This window comes from Terrapene carolina, unplaced genomic scaffold (genome assembly GCF_002925995.2).
Source record: "Terrapene carolina triunguis isolate 2854851 unplaced genomic scaffold, T_m_triunguis-2.0 Scaffold706, whole genome shotgun sequence".
Classification (NCBI taxonomy): Eukaryota; Metazoa; Chordata; order Testudines; family Emydidae; genus Terrapene; species Terrapene triunguis.
Genome location: NW_020665057.1, coordinates 28,514 through 52,598, shown reverse-complemented (window position 1 = coordinate 52,598; position 24,085 = coordinate 28,514). Strand labels below are relative to the sequence as shown.

At 43.7% G+C, this 24,085-nt stretch overlaps 1 protein-coding gene across 1 annotated transcript; it reads right to left on the bottom strand.

Moving 5' to 3' along the window:
• Positions 1-1,183: 1,183 nt before the first annotated feature.
• On the bottom strand, positions 1,184-23,037 carry CUNH4orf17 (chromosome unknown C4orf17 homolog). Its single transcript, XM_024212833.2, has 8 exons — positions 22,884-23,037; positions 9,588-9,800; positions 9,413-9,480; positions 8,114-8,281; positions 6,801-6,882; positions 3,792-3,948; positions 2,501-2,544; positions 1,184-1,459 (listed from the first exon to the last, which is right to left on the bottom strand). The coding sequence occupies exons 1-8, from the start codon at positions 23,035-23,037 to the stop codon at positions 1,266-1,268; spliced, it is 1,080 nt and encodes a 359-aa protein (XP_024068601.2). The 3' UTR covers positions 1,184-1,265.
• Positions 23,038-24,085: the final 1,048 nt, after the last annotated feature.

The following is a 24,085-nucleotide window of genomic DNA, read 5'->3' as shown; positions in this document are numbered from 1 at the left end:
AACAATAGCAATTGCTTACATGGAAAATTAGTATTAATTTAAAATACTTTAAATTGTTTCCTTTCTTTTCAATGTGACTTAGGTGCAAACAAGGAGTGATAGCATCATGTGACCACTCTGTTGTTTTGTTAACCAGCAAGCTGCAGATCAAAGCTTGAGAACCTCTGGCCTACATCTTTTAGTGAACCAAAAACAGAGGTGTGACCTCTCTTATCCAAACATGCCCAAAAGGGTGGGTTAAGGTAGGGTTTCAATAAATGGTTCCAGTTTTAAATAGGCTGTGCTTGCCACCATTTCTGTGATCTTGGGTTTATTTAGTTGGTTTTGTTGGGACTTTTTGTCCACCCTTTCTTTCCCCTCATTCCCCTTCCCCCCACCCCAGTATTAAATACATGACACTTCTCAGCGATTATGAGAGGAATTGATCTAGATAATTGCTTACTCTTTTTGCAGAGAGCATGTCATTCTGCCTGTAGTCATGCTTTTTCTAGTGAGCTAGGATTGAAAATTTAGGGTCAGCTTTTCAAAAACTGGTGCGTGACTTGCACCTTGCAAAACATACATGTGCCCACGTATCTCTCTAATTACATGAGCAGTTGGTGTATCCACACACAATGTATCCATTTGTGGGCCTGACTCCTGTGCGCAAATATGTGTATACATGCACATACTTGTTAGGGGGCAAGTCAGCTGCCAAACTTTTAAATTTGTTGCTTGAGCTTTTTGATCAAGTTGCTACCCTCTCTTACGGTGTCATGCGCTATACTCTAGAATGCAGAGAAAAAGATTAGTTCTGTGGTTACAACTCCACCCACAGCTAAAGTTGTAATCAAGGTGTAATATAGTACTGCCCCGTTGCTGTACAGTGCATCATTTCAGAGAGGCTAGAAAGCATAACAGCAGTGGATACTCTCTCTTCACTTGATGTTCCAAGTTAATAGCAAATGTAGGTTTCCTTAAAGATGAAATGCCTGTGTTAAGAGTCTTGCAGGGTAGATTAAACATCTTTTATTTACAGTTCTCTTAACCTTACTTGTATAGGCATTTTGAATGAAGAGCGTATCCAAAAGTTTCTGGAGAAGTCATTCTGTATGTACTCTTCAGTGATTTTTGATGAAACACTTAGGGACTAAATGAAATTAACACAAGTTTGTTTTTAAAGGGGAAGCCAGCTTTAGGTATGTTTTTAATTATTGTTGCTAATAGTACATATGGTAATACTTGAAGGGAACAGTTGTGCTGTTTCAGAAGCTTTAAAGAGGAAGTTATTCTCTGGCAGTAAGATGTCTCTGATCAGTGGGTAACTTGCTGTAGCGGAGGTGGGGCTTTTGTCGGAGCGCTAAGGAAGGACTGTGGCTCGTTCCCTGGGAGCTGGAGGACCTTCCTCTGTGTAAATTTTCAGAAATTGGGATTGTAAGGCTCTCCCCTCTTGTGGACAAATGACCATCTCTCTCCCTTTCTGGAAAAGATTTTTGAACAATAAAGCTGTATACCACACTAAGCTTAGGTTTTGTTTTTCAATGTTTGTTTGGCTTTTAACATGTGTTTCTGGTAGTATTATGAAAATGGTAGCATGGAGGATCTTCAACTGGATGACTCTTTGAGAAGAGAAAATTGTTGGTCTCTGAGAAATTACAAAATTCCTTCCCTGGTTTCCCTTCTCATCCTTCCCATGTAGTCTCCACACACAGGTATTCTAAACCATGTATTTTCACTCACTATAGAATGATAGTAGTACTTTTGAACCTGTGTAAATAGAGTGCCCCCCCTTTTTGTGGGGGGGGGTCAAACTCACTGTATCCTGGTGTGCTAATACAGGCTACTGCTAGCACAGTCTCGTGATCATGTAAACAACTCAGACTGCAACTTTTTTGTAGAAGGGGTAGTCTCCTTATTGAGACTGTTGGGGTTTTTTTGGCTTGTGCTGCTTTGTTAACCTTTACTGCACTCCAGACTTATGACACCTGGAAGGTGGTGATCTGAGGGAGGTGAAACTGTCTGGGTAGGGGCTGTAAATGTGTTTTTGGTAGCTGAGGGAGACTGACTAGGAAAGCATGTTTTATTTAGAGGACGAGGGAGATGTGCTGGTTGATGGTGCAAGGCAAGGTGGAATCCAAAAGTTAGTTGACAGGAAGAGTTTGGGCACATGTCTGAGGAATAGCAGGAGGTTTTGACTGTGTGGAGGAAGAAATCAGGAGAATTTACAGAAAGATCAAACCTCGTGGTGGTTGAAGTAAGATTGTCAGCAGCTGTAAATAAGTATACTTTGTACTGCTTTGTTAATGAGGTGCAGTCACTGGGGAAACTCCCAATTAACTTGACATACTGCTGTATTTTTCATACTGCCATTGAATTCTCTTCATCCCAGTGTAAAAATAGACTCTAAACTGTTTAAAATGTTCAAGGATCTTACATGGGAAACCTCAAAGTGCAATACGTCTGCACTGTGGCATTGAATACGTTTCTAGCTGTATAGTGTCTTAGAATTTCCATCACCTACCTTGTTCCGTTCCTTTACTTGCTTCTGATGCTTTACTTGAAGGCCTGAAAAGAACAGGGAGAGCTTATAAAGCCATAAAAAAAGAAACAGCAGGCATTTTGTGTGAGCTGCTATATGCAGCAATGGCTTAAAGGGTTCTTTGGTGCCTGTAAACCTTGGCACTGCTCCACCTGTATAACTTTGTACCCAAGAATGGAATCTCTCCTACCTAGCAACATTTTCAATTCAAGCTCTAGCTGACAAGCTTCAATCACAAAACCAACATTTTCACCACTGACATTTTTAAACTTAATTCCATTCTTAATTTCTATTCTAAATTCTCTGACTTTTCTGCATGAAAAGTTTCCTTCCAAAAACCAGTCTGACTTGGTGAGTTAATTTCTTTAAAGAACAATTGAATAATACAAACAAAACAGCTCCTAGGTCTACAGGCATAGTCAGCAACAGATGTACAGGACATATTACACACTGAAGATTTGTAGCCCAGGCTCACCTCTGGTAGTAAAAGGCGTAGCTCTTCCCCAACACGTCATTTATGTGTTACTGATGACTGTGGGCACCGATGAGAAAAAACAACTTTCAGGATTTAGAAGCAAAATAATCCTTTGCCCCAGGTAAATGATCTGGATTTGGGGGAGTTATTTGAAATAGGAACATGTACAATTTCAAATATCTCTTGCAGAGTTTCATATAATACCTTGCCAAAGCATGAAAAAGTTGCAAAACCTATTAAGCTTTTTTTAAAAAACAAAACAAAAAACTCTGCTCAATATGAAAACGTGTTTTCTCCATCTTAATTAGCGTGAAGTGAGCTAAATTCAAACTGAATGTTTTGGGGCAGTTGTGAAAAGCCTGACTAATTGTGAGTTCTTTTTGTGTACTATTTTAGGCCCCAATCCTGCAAAGGTACACAAATGGGCACAAAAGTAACTTCATCTGTGAGCAGTCTGCCTTCAATGGAGCTACCCAAATGCATAAATTTTAAGCACCTGCGTAAGTGTTTGCAGGCCTGGGCTTTTGTTTCTAATACAGAATCAGCCTCTGTGGTAATATTTCAATACTTCTGTTCTTGGCAATATTTCTGCCAGGACTAGAAGTAGAGAAGCACCTGAAATCAGGAGGAAGAGAGAGAAATTGTTCTCTCAAGATTTGCAGCTTAAGTTTGCAGACATCAGCACTTTAGGTAAGTTTCAGAAAATCGTTCAAAACTTGAATCCTTCTCCTACAATGAACATGAACTCCTAACCTTTTGACAAATTTCTGATCCTACCAATATTAAAGCAGACTTTACCTGAACTTGTTCACTTCTTCCCTTGTTTCTGTCCAAGGGGCATGGGAAGGCTTCATTGTATCATGGACTGCACTTTCTTTTGGCGTATTTTGCCGATAATTCAGCAAGTCCCTGCTAGTCATTTCTGAGCGAATCAAATTTGATACAAACTCTTTCTCTGAAACACCAAAAACCGTCAAAAAAAAATTCTTTGAACGAGGTTGCTTTAAAAAGAAATTGAGGAAAATGGAAAATGCTACATTAAATCTGAATTGTATGTAAATATGCACAGCTTCATTTTTGTATAGTTCATGAGTGCTAGACTGTTTTTATTAACAAACTATAATTGTTGGATTTTTCAGTTTAAAAAAGCTGGAAAGGAATTTCCAGTTAAACAATAACAGTAGTTGCTCTAACAATATTAACCACAGGCTTCTATTGTATAGCCAACTTTGCCCATCCTCTTCTCCCTACAGTGTTAGTCATATCTGCCTCCAAATTGGTTGGGTAAAATTTTTCTACAAAAACATGAAGTGAGCAGAAATGTTTAGTACAGTTGAAAAACTATACCACTTGCGATTTTGTTTCTTTAAACCCATAGCTTACTGACATCCCCTTTCTGTGAGATGTAGGCTGTGATATTCCAAAGTGGGGGTGGGGAGAGACACACTCTTTCTCTCCCAATAGCCTTTGGGCATCTAGCTCCTCCAACTTGAATTTGGAACATCACTAGGGATCACTGACTCTGATGAGCTGAGTGTAGCATGACTTTTGGAGATCTAACTTTCTCAGGATATATCTGGAAATGTAAACTAATGCCCGAGGAGGCTCATTAATTAAATTTTCTACCAAAAAGTTTGCACCTCTGGTTTAGGCCTATGTCTAGCTAGCAGCCCTAGCCAAGTTCCCTGAGTGGACACTTCCAGGTAAGAAGTCCCTAAAAGCAGAATTAAATCAATTTATAGCAGGGTTGGCTAAATAAAGAAGTTGGGTGGTATGATCATCCAGGGGCAGTGTAACTACCCACAAGTAGGTAATAACACATGACTGGTAGTCATTGTGCTGGCATAACAGTGTGCATTAAGCAGGTGCTGAGGCTAAAGCCAAAGAATGAGTGCTTTGAGCACTTGTGAATTGGTACTGTAGCAGTGTAATATACACACTTTCCTGTGGTGGTTTTTTTCTTTGCTTTTTTTCTTTGAGCAGTGTGTTTCAGGGGCCTTTCCAATTTACGGATCAACTTCTACTGCCATCATTGAGATATGATCCTTCTTATGAAATATGTACCTTTCAAAAAGAATAATTCAACCAAGGCTGCTGTAGGAAGGGCATACTGTCAATGATACCTGTAGGGAGCCAGGGTGGCTTCCCTCCGAACCTGAGGGTAAAGCACCGCTCTCTCAGCCTGAGTGGGCGGGGCCAGGCCAAGCTCACTCCACCCCCTGGAAGGGGAGGAGTGGGACAGGAAGTACAAAGGGCGGGGCCCTTAGCTCAGTCAGGGCAGCACCAGGGAGGGAGACAGATGCAGACCGCAGGCTGCTCCCTTCCAACCCTGCTGCCATGCCAGGGGAGGCCCAGGACCAGGGGAAACGTGACCTGTAGGAAGGACTGGGGCTACCAGGACTGCCAGCAGCCGAGTTCCCCGAGGAACTGGAGGAGCCTGAGCCAGAGGGAGAGCTGGAGCTGCCAGCAGCTGACTACCAGACCAACCCGCCTCGGGACCAAAACCCAGACAGCGCTACCGACTTTTGCCGGCGCCCCCCCTGCCTGAGGGGCGCTCCCGACAGCCTTTTGCCGCCCCCCCCCCTGCCTGAGGGGCACGCTACCGACTTTTGCTGGCGCTCCCCTGCCTGAGGGGCGCGCTACCGACTATGGCCGGCGCTCTCCCTGCCACTAATTCCCCAATGACAGAGGCGTGACCCAGGCCGGCCAATGACGCCGTAGCTCCCCACCACCCCCTAGCGGCTCGGTGGGCCAGCCGACGAGGATCACAATACCCTAGTAATCAAAACTACTACTCCTAGTCCAACCACACTTGACCAGATTCTGCCCTCATTTTCATCTTTGCAGTCTCACGAATTCAATTCAGTGGGCACTCCAAAGGTATTACATGAGTGTAAGGGAATGCAGAAAATGGCCTTGTGATTAACTGGGGAAATGTATATGCGTGACTCAGTTTCCCTGTTCAATTTTGTATTGCTTACTTATTGAATGCATAGAGCTAAATCAAATGAGGCTGTAAAGGGGTTGTTGCAGAACTGAACAGGAGAAGTGAAACAATGACACAAATAAGACAGTCTCTCACATACCCAGCTTCAAGGGAGTGAAAATAACGACTGGACTACCAGTTGGTGGAGAATTTGCCTGGCTGGCTCCATTCAGGCTAGGATGTTTTACTCTTCCCAAGGCTAAGCCTCAGATCAAAAGACCCTCACTGGTTAAAATTCCCCTGGCAGAAAAGTTTTTTTGGGGAGGTGAGCTGATGGAAGCTGGCTGGGATGTATCAGTGGAAAAGCTGAGAGCTGGGAGGACCCACTCAGAGCCAGAGGGAGAAGGCCGCAAGCAGGTTAGGGTGTTTCTCCCATGTAAAAGATGGGAAGTAAGCCAGACACACCTCCACTATGGATAGAGTGGCTAAGCTTAAGGAAGGGAAAATGGATGTAGGTCTTTGTTATTTTAAATCTGTTTCTCTAAGCACTGTGTACCTTTTAGGCAAAAGAAATGATGCTCTGTTTTGAAGAAGCTGTGTCTGTCTCATTGCAAATGTGTGCTGTTTTATGCTCCCAAAGAGAAATCCTTGCAGAGTGTAACCCCAGTTGGACTTGCTGAATTAGTCACAGTTAGAAACCAGGGAGCTGTAACCCAAGTCCTGGTCTGAGAGCGTGTGGATTGTGGAGTTCCATCCACAAGCTGTAAAGACCTGACACCTGTGGGGTTGCATTTGGTGAGACTGTGAGAAAGGATAGTAGTGCAGCTAGATAGGTAACTGTGACAGGTCTACTATTATTTTAACAAACATGCACATTTTACCTCTTATACTTGCCCTTGACAGCCACTCTTGGATCTCTGCAAGGGAGTCTGTCTGTAGAATGTCACGGAGTTTTTCCAAGACCTGAAAGAAGGGCAGTACAATAATGACTAAAAAGGGGATGCAGATATGCCAGATAGATTTATAGGAGGGCAGTCAAATGATTAAAAAAAATAATTGTGAGATTTAAAAAAGTACATTAATTGCAGTTTTAATCACACTGTTGTTAATAGAATACCAATTTACAAGTCCACTCAGTCCTACTTTTTTCAGCAAATCGCTAAGACAAACAAGTTTACATGTACGGGAGATAATACCGCCCATTCTTTCTTTATAGTATCACCTGAAAGTGAGAACAGGCGTTCATATGGCACTGTTGTAGCCAGCATTGCAAGGTATTTACGTGCCTGATATGCTAAACATTCGTATGCCCCTTCATGCTTTGAATTCTAGGGTCTAAAGTTTTACATTGTTTTGTTTTTGAATGCAGTTATGTTTAAAAAAAAATAATTCTACGTTTGTAAGTTGCACTTTCACAATAAAGCGATGGCACTACAGTACTTGTATGAGGTGAACTGAAAAATACTATTTTTTCTTTTTTTACAGTGCAAATATTTATAATCAAAATAATATAAAGTGAGCACTGTACGCTTTGTATTCTGTGTTGTAATTGAAATCAATATATTTGAAAATGTAGAAAAGCATCCACAAATATTTATAATACATTTAAATTGGTATTCTGTTGTTTAAAAGTGTGATTAACACTGTGATTAATCACAATTATTTTTAATCTAGTTAATTGTGTGGTAAGTGTTAACTGCAAGTAGTTGACAGCCTACTTTATAGCACTAAACTGTTACAATTTTTGCCTGTTTCAGTTCAGCCCCAATTTAGTGAAATTGAGTGTGCAAAATTTTACAGTTGTACAAACTGCCCAGAATGAAATTGCCTTTTAAAAAAAAAATCAGTTTTGTTTCACCCTAGACAACAGCCATTCATACCGTGCAATGAGGAGAGCACCATGTATGCAGCACTGCAGGGGAACTGGAGCTTTGGGGAATATGCCATGTACACGGCATTGCAGAGAGCACTGATTGCAGCTCAGGTAACTACTACTCTGCTCCGTCCATTTCTAACCTTTCCAATAGGAATACTGTATGAAGCTTCCAGTTTGGCAGGGGCAGCTCCCTAGGAACTCCCAAAATAACTTCTGAATACAAATTAACAGGTCAGCTAGATACAGGCTGCAAGAACTGAAACCTCTATGCGCCCCCTTCTGGGAAATGGAAACATAATACAAAAGGTTACCACTTACTTTTATTTCCTGATCCAGATAGTTTGGAACATAGTTTATATTCTCTCTGACTTCTGGCTTGTAATGCATAAAACGGGCTGGAGAAGAGGGACAGGTAAGAGAGGAAGAATAGATCTCATGGCCAACTGCAGTCAGAGGACGAGCTGGTTGTTTTTTCAAAGGATCTTCCTAAGTAGAAAGTAAGGTATGAAAGGATTCAGCAGATACCAGTTACACAATTAAAGGCTAAATGAAGATGTACCCAATCTTGTGTCCCTAGAAGCCAATGATTATTTTACCATTGGCTTCAATGGGAGTAGAAACCATCACTAAAACTGTTAGAGATTCCATGCAACAGGGCCACAAAAAAGGAGAAATACACTTAATAATTTAGTCTCCAATCACTGGTCACAATAGGTGCAGTGCCCCAATATGCCCAGATGTTGGTGCCATAGACCCAGATCCACAGAGGGACTTTGTTGAGTTAGTTTAGGCACCTACAGGGTTAGGAGGCAGCCAAGCAGGGATTTTGTGGATCACAAAGGTACATAAAATTGGGACTTAGGTCCCTAAAACTGTGGTTTAGACACCTAAAGAGCTTTGTGGATCTGGATCATAATCCTTAAATCTGGATTTTTCATATTAAAAAAGAAAATCTCTGTGGATGTGAGTCATTGTAGGCAAAGGTTTGCCTTCAAACCCATTATGGGAGTTATAAACTCCGGGAAAAGCAGGGAGTTGGAAAAACACTTTATGCAAACTGGTGACGGGATCAGGACTCCTGGGTTCTGTTCCCAGGTCTGACACTATATAGTGTCGGGTGAGTCACTTAATTTCTCTGTACCTTAGTTTACCAATCAGTGAAAAAAATGGGTATAATATTGCACTTAACAGGATGCTGTGTTTGTAAAATGCTTTGAGGGTGTTAGAAGAAAGGTGCTCTAAGTGCAAAGTATAACTAATTGAATTGTTAACTATAGCAGATTACTGAGCATGGCTATAAAAGAAAAACTGACCTCTTGTATATAATGCAGCACATGCTCAGACTCTTAATTAGTTTAAATTATTGACATAAAATGCTGAAGAATGAAAAGTTAGACAATGTTTATATATTAGAGATGAAACCACATCATTTCAAAGCTCCCTCCTCTACTTGCTTGATGTTTATGATCACTCATTTTAGGTCCTTGTAATATTTTAAAGGCCGCAGTCTGTGTTGCACAGTTGCTCTCCCTGGCAGTATGAGAGCTATGAGTGGATGTACAGTACCTAGGTGCTGAGGCATAGGGCTGCTATGAATAACTGCAAATCTCTCTTTACCTTTCTCAGTAAAGCAAGGGAGTCTCTTGACCTTTTAGAGAACTCAGCCATTTCTTCTCTTCCAGGCTCTGGAAATTAATACAGAAATGTGTTTTCAGTTAGTTTATGTTGAAATCAAGTCAATAAAATTTAATTTTAACAGTCTGTGGGGTTATGCAAAATCGTGGCTACTCACGTGAACTTGGTCGCGATGGACCTTTCCCAACCTGTGGATAAGCCTGGAGGCTTAGTGTAGTGCTGCTAGGAGATGGCGTGCCCATGCCTTGCCCAGTTAGCCCATGTTGCTGATCATATTCTCGCTGTGGGATTAGGATTTTGCTGGCAGCCTGGTATGGTCTTGAAAAACTCCCTGCATCTCTCACAACACAGACAGGTGCATTATTTAACCCTGGAGGAGAGGAGAACACAGATGCAAACTTTATCACCATAAACAACCCTCTGCAGACCATCTCAGGGATAGGGCCTCTGTTGGATGGGTGGAGGCTGCAGCTATCAAAGCTCATTGATTTTTGTGTGGAGTGAATTTAGTGCCCGTGAAAAGGAGAATGTATACAGTACCAGAATATGTGCTGCACAGAAAGGAGAATGCCAGCGTCTCCGTGACTCTTATGCTAATCCAATAGGCCTTAATCATGACTCTGGGTCCTCTGCTTGGCCCCTCGCAACCTGCTCTGGCAGAGACCAAGAAGGTGTGTGCACAGCCCTTGTGGGGAATGGACACCTCATGTCCTTTGAGAAATGACCCTTTTAGCTAACGCTTGAAGAGAGATGCTTTGACAAGTTCTGCATCCAGCTCTTTTTAGGTGGAGAAAGGAGGTATTTTTATTTATATTGCTTGATAATGCTGGCAGGATTGGCAGGTTCTGTGCAAGTTTCCTCTGCATCTCAAATAGTTCTGTGTGTTGCTCTGGGCTTCTCTTAGCAGGCCACTCTTGGGGCTTGTCTGCATGGGAAAGTTAGTGCACAGTAATCTAAGGTGTGAATTTAAAGCACACTAAAAGAGTGCTCTTGGGTGGCTTAGCTTAATGTACTCCTAAAGTGTTACGCTACTGTGCATGAAGGTGAGAAATGTGTGTCCACACTGTGAGCTAGTGCAGGGAGCTAGTGTGCACTGGGTATTCCACACTAGCTACTGCAGACTTTTTCCTTCATGTAGACAAGGCCTTACAACCCACTGAGATTTGCTATAGATTCCCTTACGTTTTTAAGTTGATATGAAACCAAAACCCCAAGTGTAGCCCTTTGAGGCCACGCCTGGGTAAACAGAAACCACCTGTTATAGTTCCCCCAAAACAGACAAAATTAAATCAACAGGTTTTCCACCGTTCTGCTTGTGACCGTACAAATACCAAGTCTCTGCTTATGTAGCTAAAGGAGCCACTGCTAGCACAGCTGGCAAAGGGAACTAACTATTAAACATTTGAATAATAGATATGATCTGTTCCAGTAGAGGGCAGAGGAACATAAATGCTGGCCTATTTATTACAGCAAATGGTAATAGTCACCTGGTAATCAAGTGATGACAATGTCCTAATTGCTTTCCTCCCCCCCCCCCCGGGGACAGCTGTCCGATAGAGCAATTCAAATTTACTTAACAGGGGTTAATAGATAGAAAATGTTAATAGACAGCTAAGTATTAACCATGGGCCTGCCTGCAGGCCTCCTCTCCTTGGATAAGGGATGCAACAGTTACAGCGTAAGGCTTTCTAATTTTTGTCTTTCAGATGCCATCGGGCACATGTGTTTTGCTTTTATAAACTTATTTTAATAACTTGTGTGTCCTGCTTATCTCTGTGCAGATTCAGAGAGTTCAGGGCCAGAAGAGCCATTAGATCATCTAGTCTGGCCTCCTGTATATCACAGGCCATTACATTTCACCCAGTTATCCCTGCATTGAACTCAGTAACTTGTGTTTAGCTAAATCATATCTTCTAGAAAGGTATCCAGTCTTGATCTGAAGATAACAAGAGATGGAGACAGTGCCACTTTCCTTGGAGGTGTGTTCCAATGGTTAATAACTGTCACTCTTAAAAAAAATTGTGCCTAATTTGTTGTTTGAATTTGTCTGGCATCAACTTCCGGTCATTGGTTCTTGTTATGTCTTTCTCAGCTAGATTAAAGAGCTCTTTAGTGCCTGGTATTTTCTCCCTATGAAGGTACTTGTACACTGTAATCTAATCACCTTGCAGTCTGTTTTTTGATGAACTAAACAGATGGAGCTCTTTAAGCCTTTCCCCTTTAAGCATTTTCTTTGGCCTTCAAATCATTTTGTGGCTCTTTTCTTCACCTGCTTCAATTTTTCAACATCCTTTTTAAAAGGTGGTTACCGTAACCGTATGCATTATTTCATATCAGTCTCGCCAATGCCATAATAACCTCCCTACTACTCTGTTTATACAACCCAGGACTGCATTAGCCTTTCTTGCCACAGCATTGCCCTGGGAGCTCATTGTGAGTTACATGTTCACTGTGACCACTAAATCCTTTTCAGAGTCACTGCTTTCCAGGATACGGGCCCCCATTCCGAAGGGCAGGTCTGCATTCCTTGTTCTTAGGTGTGTAACTTTGCATCTGGCTGTATTAAAACACATTTTGTTTGAATGGTCTCAGCTTCCCAACCAACCTAGATCACTGTATGGCTGCTCTATCCTCATGGTTGTTGACTGTTCCCCCAATCTTTGTGTCATCCACAAATATTATCAGGAGTGATTTTATATTTACTTTCAGATCGTTGATGAAAATGATGAGTAGTATCAGTCCTAGTACAGAACCCTGCTAGAAACACCTGCATTCAATTATGATTCCCTATTGACAACTACTTTTTGAGATTTGTTGGTTAGCCAGACCTTAATCAATTTAACGTGCTTTATTGATATTGTATAGTGCTAATTTTTTAATCAGAATGTTCTGATTAAAGTCAAATATCTTACAAAAGTCAATGTATCTTACATCTATGCAGTTACCATTATCAACCAAACTTGTAACCTCATCAAATGAAATAAGGTTTGCTTGACAAGGCCTATTTTGGTAGGTTTGGTTTGCATTAATTATATTCTTTATCGGTTGACTCCCATATCATGTTTTCTATTATTATGCCCAGGATTGATGTCAGGTTAGCCATCCTATAGTTACTTGGGCCATCCCATTTGCCCTTTTTGAATATTGGCACAACGTTAGTACTCTTCCAGTCTTCTGGAATTTCCCCAGTATTCCAATATTTATTAAAAATTAACATCAGTGGGCCAGTTATCTCCTCAGCCAACTGGGATGTTTTTGGCCAAGTTATTCAGCCCTTCTGATTTTAAAATGTTTATCCTTATTAGCTGTTGTCTAACATCCTTTTCATTTGCTATTAGACTGGAAAGCACTTCATCATCAGCATCATGTGAGTACATCGTCCTGCTTCTTTCCAAAAACAACAGAAATGTTTATCGAATACTTCCACTTTTTCTGCATAATTAACAACAATTTTACCATCTCCATCTAGTAATGGGCCTACACTGGTGTGTCTCACTGGGTTCTAGATAGGACCAGTTTGAAGGGGAGGGCTCGGGAGGTGGGAATGATTGGAGAGCAAGCCCATCCCACAGTTACCCTTCAGCCTTGCCTTCTGTCCTGGGGAGAGCTGGGCCTGGCCCTGCAGGAGAGGGGCCCTGCTGTGAGGTGAGTTCAGGACCTCCCTCCCCTCTGTACTGGACGGGGGTTGCGGGTTGTGGTGCTAGGGCAGAGGGCGCAGCTATGCAGGGGTCAGTGCCCCCTCAGCACAGGTAGGAGGAAGAAGTGGCCATGAAAGAGGAGGAGGAGGACACTGGCCTATCATTTTGGGCCTCCCCCCGCCCCATGAATTTGGACCCTGGATGTGTTGCAAAAGAGGACAAAATGCACTTGGTGGGTGTGACATAGAGACCCATTTGTGTTAGCAGCTCTTCTCAGGCCTCACATACTCACTACACTTAGCACACTGTTGTCATTATCTGTATCTAAAAGGTAGCATGTAAGATACCAATGGAAAACTAATAACTCACTGATCATTAATATTCTTGCAAGATGTCTGCACAGGGCGTATACAAAGAGTTATGAATATGTGCTAGAATTATGTTCTTAAAATGTGTTTGGCAAGCCATCCGTAAGTCCAGTCTGGCCTAGACAAAGGTATGTGTATTTGTCTGTCTGTCCAGCCTGGGCATCAGGCAGAGACAATGACAGTCCATCTACATATATAAGGTAAACAAAGCTATCCAGTGAGAGAGAAGACATCATGGCATTTACTCCCCAGAAGAGAGACAAATTTTCTCTTGGCAATAAAGTCTGGGTCTGAACCTCAAATAAGTAATTGAATTAACCGATTGTATATAATACACTGTATTATAGAAGTGTATCAGGTAAGACCTCTGATGAAAGCTAATGACATACTGGTGATTAATATTCTGAAATGTATATATTAACACTATATGAGGAAATATGGATACTCAGTGATCTCATGCTTTAACGTCTGTGACCAAACACAGGGAGAAACAGCTGCCTTCCTTCCTGTCTGGGAGAAATCCTATCTACCCGTCTCCAATGAAATTAAGCAAGGTGTGATCAATAACAGGGGAAGCCTCATTTTATACAACTCAGCAGAGTGATGGGAAGTCAACAGGAAGAGAAGAACAGCATGAGGTCATCCTGAGCCTTGGAACAAAACAGTAAGTTTGGGAAGATATATGGAGAGAGGAGAAGTCATCTTGGCATCTATTACTGGACAGACACAAGGGGCCAGAGCTTTTGCAAGCTGAGAAAGATAGTCCTTCAACCATGGGGTGTCTCCGGGAATGGAAGAGTAGTAAGGACCTTGAACAAAGATTGTAGCTTATTAAGTTAGGTCTCAGCCATTAGAATGTGTATTTTTACTTTTCTTTGTAACCGTTTCTAACTTCATTCGTTCTACTTGGTATCACTTAACCCTGTGCCCTTTTGTTAATAAATGTGTTTTATCTTCCCAATAAACCAACTCAGTGCTGTGCTTGAGTGTGTATTTATCCCAGTAAAATTAATCATAGAATATCAGGGTTGGAGGTCATCTAGTCCAAACCCCTGCTCAAAGCAGGACCAATCCCCAGACAGATTTTTGCCCCAGATCCCTAAATGGCCCCCTCAAGGATTGAACTCTCAACCTTGGGTTTAGCAGGCCAATGCTTAAACCACTGAGCTATTCCTTGTCCCCAATAAGCTGCAATATGCTTTTGTCTCTTTAAAGGAGTAAACAAACCTTATTATTTCTCTGAGTGTTTCAAAAGAAGGCTGGACCCCTCAGGTCAGACAGTTTGGGGGAAATTTGGGACTGGGAATGTGGGGTCACCGCTGCATAAGGTAACTGGGAGATCAAGACCACCCTAGTCTTATTGTCGTCCTCTTGTGTGTCCCTAATGTAGCTGATCCCCCAATCTTTTAAACACTTACATACATGCATGCTTCAAAGTTGACTTCACTGGGATTATGCTTGTGATTAAAGTTGAACAAGTCTGTAATTATTTGCAGGATCGGAGCCTTATAAATTTAGGGCTTCAGAGCAGTTCCATTATAACTCCATGTGTTAACTTACAACATTCCAAAATGTGTCTTTTGGGCTGAAATTTTCCATGTTTGTTCCCTGACAGAAGGTGACTGTCAGGTAAATGTAGGCACAAGTCCCTTCAGCTAGGTTTTTAATAATCAAAGAATGAAAAATATTTTTTCATAGTAAAAAATAAATTAAAAAAATAAGCGCACTTTATCAAGATTACAGCAAAAACAATGGATTTATTTTGTGGAGAACTGGGAACTTCTGATTTATTTTCATATGAAAAATGTGTGACTGTTTCCCTTCCCCCCACTTCCGCCTTTATATGGTTACCTCCCAGGTGTGAATGGATTGTTTTGTTGTTTTTTCTCTTGAAACCAGACAAGCAAAGACAAAACTGGACAAATGACTGTGGGGAAATCATCTAGCATGAATGAACTATCAGGAATTAAAATCACTGAGATTAATTTATTGCAAATCTCTAGACAGATAAACATGTCTGGAGAAGTAACACACCCTGAGGGGAATTGCATCTACTGATTTGACCAGGTTTAAGAGGCCTAGCAAACAAAGAACTGAGAATTGTATAAAATGACCAGCCTGATATAAAGGCGGTTTCGCTCTCACTTGATGCAAGAACTAATAGGACACTGTGACCTAAAAGGACAAACCCGGCCAAAGGGTTTAAAGGATTTGGAAACCTACCAGGGTCCTGTGTGGTTGATAGGTGTTACTTGTTAGTGGGCATGTAAGCCGTTTATTGTTTTATGGTATGTTTTCTGTGTCATCCTTTTCTTCTGAATACATACTTTGCTTTCCGAAGACTGGATGGTTCCTGGTTAACCCTGTCATTGCCCCTGAGTGAGAACAGAATGGCTGTTGCTGTACTAAACTCAAACTTATTGAAGTGATCACAGTGAATTGCAGGAGGAATTGGAGCATGCACTATTCATTCGCCCCAATCCTTTAGGTGCTGACAATGCACAAGAGAAGAACAGGACAGGTTTCATTTTCTAGAAACTGGATGCCTGTGCTGCTGGCAACACCGTTGCACTTTTCAATGACGTCTATGAAAAAATTGCACAGGGGAAAGGAGTATGACAGGGATCAGCAGCAGTGCTGCGCAAAAGCAAAGGAACCGTGGCAGGCACCACAAATAGACTCAGAAATACTGATTTAAAACAAACCTCAGAATATATTTAAAATACAATTTGCGGTATGTGTGCATCATATATGGGGGGAAATCCTCCTCCTGGTGTGAATTTTAAGAACGCTGTTGTGACTAATGTGAGAGTGCCCTGTAATAATTATGGATCTATGAAAAGTTGATATCTGTGTCTTGAGCGCTTGGGGATGGGCTGAGCGCCATCTTTAACTTTAAACATTAAAAGGAAAAAACCATGCAGATGCTTACACGAGGTCCCTTCCCCTTCAGCGGGCTCGTCTGTACTCAGCTGGTGGGATTGACTAGATTGTGGTGGAGTCTCAAATAGGTCATGGCTGGAACCTCCCACCGCATCTCCCTCTTCCTTCCCGTTCATGGCAGGTGTGTCTGTCTCAAGCACCTGAGAGGTATCCAGAGTGGTCTGCAGGGTGCAGGTGGGGTCTCCGCTAAGTATGGCATGCTGCTCATAAAAGTGGCAGGTCTGCGGCTCAGCACCAAATCAATTGTTGCCCTCCCTGGCGTTGTGGTATGCCTGTCACAGGTCCTTGGCTTTCACGTGGCACTGCTACTTAACCCTGTCACACCCCTTTCTCCTAATCCCCAGTGCAATTTTTTCATAGCTGTCCATGTCTCTATGGCTGGTTCATAGCTGTGCTTGCACAGCCTCTTCTCCCCACAGGCCCAGGAGATCCAATATCTCCTGTCTACTCCAGGCAGGAGCGTGTCTAGTGCCTGCAGCCAGCATAGTCATTGGGCAGCTGCACACAAGGGAGAGCTGCTAGTTGCACTCACCAAGGTAGGTAAATATATTTCAAAAATACATGGAGGGGGGCTAAAAAGGGGGTTGTGGTTGCTGGGTTTCATGTCGCCTGGGCAGTGGAGTTTACAATTGTGACCAGAGCGGTCACTGTCACAGGGAATGGGGCATTGTGAGACAGCTCTTGGAGGACTTTTAAGGTAGACACAGGTCTACCTTTGCACTGTGTTAACCTCAGTGCATTGACCATGGTTCCATGCCGTTTGGGGAGGTGGTTTTAATTTGTTACTGTAATGGTGCGCTTAGGTCAGCCAAAGACAAATTTTGTGTGGGGACACTGATGATGGCAGACCAGCCCATGCTAAGGCCCCTAGGCCTCAACTGAACGCTGGCAAATACATTGCTGAAGCCAATTTGGCTCACCTGTGTGGTAGTATTTTTAAAATAGGTATTGAAGTTATAAAATGTGTTGTGTTGGACTTTATGGAATGCTTATAAGTTGCTGCATGCACTAATATCACTTATAATATCAGTATCCAGTGGTGAGCTGGAGCCGGTTTGCACCGGTTCGCGCGAACCTGTTGTTAAATTTAGAAGCCAGTTTAGAACCCATTGTTAAAGGGGTGGGCAAACTCAGGCCTGCGGGCCACATCCAGCCCACGGGACCGTCCTGTCCGGCCCGCCTGAGCTCCCGGCTGGGGAGGCTCCCCCGGCCTCTCCTCTGCCTTTCCCGCTCTCACAGAGCCCGGCACCAGAGCTCTGGACCGCTCCTGGGCAGCTCTGCAGCTCCTGCCGCTTTGAACGGCATGGTAAGGGGGTGGGGCTGCGAGCTCCAGCGGGCCGCATGGCATCCATACATGCTGCCCTGAGCAGCATGGTAAGGGGGCCGGGGCAGGGCTGGGAAGAGGGGTTGGATAAGGGGCAGGGAGCGGTTGGCGGGGGCGGAGGTTCGGGGGGGGTTGGGTAGGCGTGGGAGTTCCGGGGGTCTGTCGGGGTGGTGGTGGATATGGTTGGGGCAGTCGGGACAGGGAGCGGGGCGAGTTGGGTAGGGGGTGGGGCCCTGAGGGGCGGTTAGGGTTGGGGGTCTCGGGCTTGTACTCACTGGGCGGCGCTTAATAACTGGTTCCCTACCGGGTTGGCGGCAACACTTCGGCAGCGGGTCGTTCACTCGCTCCAGGTCTTCGGTGGCACTGAAGGACCCGCCGCCGAAAACCCGGAGCGAGTGAAGGACCCGCCGCCGAAGACCCAGTAGGGAACCAGTTATTAACATTCTGGCAGCTCATCACTGTCTGTATCCCATGTTATAAGGTAAAGTTTGTGTTTGCTCTGTATCGGTAAAGCTTCTCTCCTGACTGGTGATTTACAAAGTGTGAAATACTAGTTTGACACAGAAGAAGTTATCTCCTGCCTAATGAAAGAAGGCCCATCAACACCGGACAAAGCACTGCGGAACATTAGAGGACCAAAGACTTTGTTGTTTGCTTCTTTTCCTGAAACCTTCCTGAAGAGGAAATGTGCAACTGAATTCCTCCCAACTGCTGAACTTGCAACTTGAAGCAGAAGGGGGAAAGGAATAAAAGGTGCTAACAAGGAGAAACTGTATCTTTCATGCTGCTTGGACCCTGAGGAACAAGAATGATGAAGCATAAGCAAAAGATCCCCAGTGCTGGGCCTGTGTTAGCACTAAAGGACATATAGTGCTTGCCTATTATAGTAGCTTCTATTACCTGGGAGTAACCTAAATATTGCTGTGAACTTTCACCAAAGTACACTCACCAGGGTGTCAAAATAGATTGGAATACCCCTGGGGACTGTCTGTGACTCCATGTTATAGTGCCTGAGGAGTTCACACTTGATAATTGGTTGGTGAAATCTGAGTAAGGAACTCACAACCAATTTGGGGTTTGTGCCCTGTTCCCTAACAGTCTGCCCTATGGTTGATACTCATGCTCTTAAGCCACTCCCAGGACCGCTGGACAGACGCATGCACAAATAGGTCAACACAAGGTGACTTATGTCAACCTAACTTTGTAGTGTAGACCAGGCCAAAGGCAATCTTTTATTCTTTCAAAAGTCTCCATTCCAGATACATAATAGGTAACATTATTGCTTGTATCTTTCAAAACCAGTTTGGAGCTGCTTTACCCTTCATTCCTCACTGCAAAAGGTACATAAGCCAAGTGCTCCATAATTACTCCCTCCACTCCTGCATCCACTAATCTTAATGCTTCTCTAATAACCAATTAGAGACTGTTTTTGTTCCCCTTACTCACAATATATCTTTGGCAAAAAGCACCTGGCCATGTGTGACCATTTCCCGCCCCAATACCACCAACACAGTGTATTTATACAGAAATTACAGACAGGTGGGAAGTTTGATACTGAATTCTAAACTGAATATCCAGATAGCTCCATCAGTCACAGTCAACCTTTCCCAGGACCCTGCACCATGACCACCACTATATTTCTGGTGAAGGGGGATTGAATAGGGACTCCCTCCAGAGCCCAGCAAATGGTAAGGACTGTAAACAAAAACCCCAGAAACAGCTGCCCCTGAACTTTAAGGAAGTTTTGTATCTGGACCCAAGTTTTGCAGCACAGGGCCATTTTGTTAATTTGCTAAGTGACATGGAGCCCTTCCTTTCTCAGGGCCTTTGGGGGCTTCCCTCCTTGTATCTGCTGATTCAGGAAAGAAAGGAGTAGGAATGATAATCACACCCAGGGCTCATGTGGCAGTGTGTAGCACACTATCTCTAGACCATTGAGCTGGCATTACAAACTATATTGAAACGTATGGCTGCTATTGGGGAAGGGTGAGAGTTATTTAAGTGATGGCAGGTAGCTATGACATGTTGGTAGTTGTATAAGGGGATTTTTTCTCAATATGCTGTGCAGGGCTGTGCCAAATATAAGGTGGGAGAAGATGGGCTTCCTAAGGCTATGTATACACTACCCTACAGATTGACGATCCAGGGTTGATTTGGCGGGTCCACCAAATCGACTGCAGATCACTCCCCAGTCAACCCCAGTACTCTACCCCGAACGAGAACAGTAAGGTAAATCGACGGGAAAGTGCCTCCCGTCGACCCTGCATAGTGGACCCTGCAGTAAGTCGACCTAAGCTATGTCGACTCCAGCTACTTTATTCACGTAGCTGGAGTTGTGTAGTTTAGGTCAACTTACTGCAGTAGTGTAGACATAGCCTAAGTGTGATTTCTCAGAGCCTACGTCTCACCTTGTTCCACGGTAATCATGTTACATCCAGACTATTGCTAGTGGATGCTCGCAGCTGTCATTTATTGTTGCCTGCTCATTTATATTTGAATTGTGCTTGGTAACTGTTTTTTAAAAAATGAAGTAGTTTGTAATGTTTTCTTCTTCAGAGAGAATAGTGAAACAGAATAGGAAGGAGAAATAGGTCCAAACTCTGCTGTCAATTTCAATGTTGTAAATTTGCCTTGTACAGAACACAATGGAATTAACTCCAGATTTACACATGTATAACTGAGAGCAGAAATTGGCCCTTAGTCTGTATATGCGGGTCTATTTCCAGGAGATGCCTTTTAATTTTTGTTCTCCGAATGGAGCTGTAGCATCGACTGTTCAAAGTCAGAGTAGCTCTTCACTGCACAGTGAGGGTATGTCTATGTTGCAAAAAAAAAAAAAAAAAAGGCCACAGCAGCAGAGCCTGGGTCAACTGATGGGCTCTCAGGGCTTGCGCTATGGGGCTCAAAATAGCAGTATAGATGTTGTGGTGCTACTGTGGCTTTAAGGGAATGAATAGAATCTTCAGGGTGTGGGAGCTGACAGCTGGAGGAGGTGGTCTGGCAAATTCTCACTGCTTTTTCCAGATTTAGATCTGGCTCGTCTAACAGTCTCTTTCTTACACTGATAACGTTTATAGCCATTACAATATGATCTTCTATCATTGACTGCGATAAAGCCAAAGGAGACCTTTTCAAAGATTTATAGAAAGCTATTTAGAAAATTCTGTTATATATACAAAATATGCAAATACATTTGTGATTAAAAAAAATCATTACAAGAAGTGAGATGTGGTGTTACTGTGGTTTTAAGAGAGTGACTAGAATTTCCAAGGTGTGGGAGCTGACAGGTGTGGGAGGAGGCTGTGGGTTTTAGGTTAGACATTAGGCTGACCTGAGCTAAGATGCTCTGTGTATATATTAACTATGTATCTAATAAAGACTTGTTAAATTACTAGCTATGAATTATTAGTAAGGCTAGCGGATTACTTGAATAGAAAACAACACAGTCATTTCTGCTCCGGCTGGAGCCCATGCTCTGAAACCTGGCGAGGAGGGAGGGTCTCGGAGTCCATGGTCCAGCCTAACCGGAATATCTGCACTGTTATTTTTAGCCCCATTGCGCAAGCCTGAGTAAGATGACCCAGGCTATGAGACTCACTGCTGTGTTTTGGGGGGGAGGGTGTTCTTTTGTTATTGCAGTGTAGACATACCCTGACTGTCACGCCAGTTAGCCCAGCCTGTGTTTGAGCATCCCCACTGGTAAGCCATACTTGAATTACTGCATCCTCACTGGTGCTGCACCCCCACACCCTCACAATGTGTGTGTCACTAGGACTTCTGGGACAAATCCCATGGTTCTTTGTACTGAGATGCTCTAGTATTGTTTCCCAGTCAGTTGCGAGAGAACTTGTCTGTCTTGCGGGGATTAGGGGGACGGAGGGGGAGAAGGCACTGGAGTACTGTCAGTTCTCAAGTGATTTATCCTGCATCTTCACTGCAAAACTGGTGGGTTCCATCAGTTAAAGTGGATCCTGGGCTCTAATCTGTATCCCACCTCACTGGGTAAACTAACCCTGGATTACAGCACCTAAGAGTCTGGGTAAAAGGTTTTTCTGTGTGGACAGTAGAGGGGTTTGGGCTAAAACCCAGGTAAGAGCCAGGATTAACTCTACAATGAAGACTTAGCCATTTCCATGTATTAGGGTTTCTGGAGGAAGGAATCACAGGATTTTGAACATGTCTTGAACATGACAAGATAGGGTAGATTGCATTCTGCACCCCAAAAAGGCTTCATTACTTCACAGTAGGAGACCTCAATGCCTTTCTAGCTGTGCTATGAACATGCAGTGGTACATTCCTCTCCAGCAGGGGGTAGTGGGGCCTAGATGGTTTTGCCCTATTAAAATGAAGCAATTTCGTTTATAGGGACAATGGGAGATAGGCATCTAATTGTCATTTGTGCCTTTGAAAATCTCTCCCTTAAGTTAATCTTTAATTTACAACTTGTTAAAGTGGGTAACTTTCTAAATGGGAAGCAGGTGCCTAGAATGTCAGTTGTGGCTCAGCAGTTTAGTACCCTGTTAATTAATGACAGACTCTCACTCTAAACAAGGCTAACTTTGAAGAGCGGATTATGTAAAAATGACACCTTTTTACTCAACCAGTTGATCCCGGTGTGTGTTCAAAAATGGAGCTGGTCAGAAAATCATGTGGGGGAGCATTACAACATTTAAAAAAAAATTTCATTTGTGCTGAAATTTTCTGACCAGCTCAAATTCAGAGTCGCACCACACCATCTTCTTGATTGTAGGGATTTTAAAAAACAAAAGAAAAGCTAACTCGTGTTTGTTGTATTGTCTCTCGAGTACTATACAAGAATGAGTTAGGTTCCAATATGGTTCATGAATCGTTATCCACAGATTTGATAATTAAGTTCCAACTGCAAGGCCAAATTCTAAATGCCAGGCCCGCAAACCCAGTCTGAGACTTTTTTAGATTATCTGACTTTCAGTCTTTCAGTATCTCCTTAGCTCTCCATCTCCTTTCCTCTCATTCTGGTACCTAGAGTTACACTTTGGATACGTTTTTTCTTGTGAAATTGGAAACAAACGTGAAGGGTTTTTCGTGTGTGCTGCTGAGTAATTTTTTTTTTTAAAGAAAGACCTAAAACACACATTTCTTTTAAGGAGAATCAGGCTGGATGTGCAACCTGGTTATGTGTCTCTAGGAGGATGCTTTACCTTGAATATGGCAGACTGTCCTGGAATGTGGGATGTGTCTGGAGAGAAAATAAGTTCCACTTGCTCTTCCAAAAGGAGAATCACTCAGACTTCTCTGTGTTATTACTTTGTAGTTGAACTCAGGCTCAGGCTGTTGTTTGAAATTGATATTCATGATGTAACTTTGCTATTCTCCCCACAGCAACTCTTGGGGTAGTGGGTCCTGACAGTGTCTCATCAGCAGCAGCCAAATGCTGGAAGTACAGAATAACAATAGTCATGGACATGAAGGGAGCAGAACACTTGAATTGCTACTTGTTTTTCTTGTGACTGTTTTACATTTTGTTACTGTCTCTTCAATATTCCTTCTGGGGCAGCCTTAAGCAGGCACAGGCTCAGTAGGAGACTTTCTAAGGCTCCACTTCTAGGGGATGGCATAATAGGCTTGGGACCACTTTGGTCACTGTAGTGAGGTGGTGTGGCTCCCCGCCGCCCCGGAGGGGGAAGAGCCCATCCGGAGGCCGGAGTGGGTGGAGTTAGGGAGCTCTGAGCCCACTCCTCAGAGGGTCAGGCGGCGACCCGGAAGTCTAAAAGCTCGCCCTCACAGCTCAGTCAGGCCCCAGCTGCCAGAGAGACCAGACATCTCCAGCATAGCTCGTGACTGGGAAGACCCCACGGCCCAAGGCAGGCGCCAGGACTGGCCAGGCCTGCCCTGCGCCCGCTATCCGGAGGAGCTGCTGGACCTGCCCTGAGCCCGCTATCCGGAGGAACCGCCGGACCAGCCGATCAATCCCTGCCCTGACGAACCCATGGTCTTGGATCCCCCAGAGGCCGACACCAGGACCCAGGTAGGCCCCGAGGGGGAGTGTGGAAGTAGCCCGGGGGCAGCCGACCCCAGTCTGGCTGCAGCACTGCCAGAGCCGATGTCAGTGTGTTGCGGCCAGGATCCCCACTGACTAAGCAGCGGGCCTTCTGCCGCTGCTAGGGCCCCGGCGAGCTGGGACGCAGTGGAGTGGGAGGGCCTGCGTCCCCCCTGCCCCTGCCGTGGGTGGCAGTCTCCCCCTCTCCCAGGCCTTTTGAGGCTTGGGCCTACTATTGTTGCTCAGCCCTGACTGAGGGCCTGAGCTCCTGACTCAGCGTTTATTGCCCCGCCCTGACCTAGGGCCTGGGCTTAAATACTTTGTACTATTGTCGCTCAACCCTGACTGAGGGCTTGAGCTCCT

Excerpts from the sequence above, each read along its gene's own strand:
- CUNH4orf17 (XM_024212833.2), bottom strand. The coding sequence starts at position 23,037 with ATGAATATCAATTTCAAACAACAGCCTGAGCCTGAGTTCAACTACAAA. Across the intron at positions 8,282-9,412 it reads CCCTTGCTTTACTGAGAAAG|GAAGATCCTTTGAAAAAACA; the intron begins GTAAAGAGAGAT and ends CTTTCTACTTAG. Across the intron at positions 3,949-6,800 it reads GTCAAGGGCAAGTATAAGAG|AGAAAGAGTTTGTATCAAAT; the intron begins GTAAAATGTGCA and ends TTGGTGTTTCAG.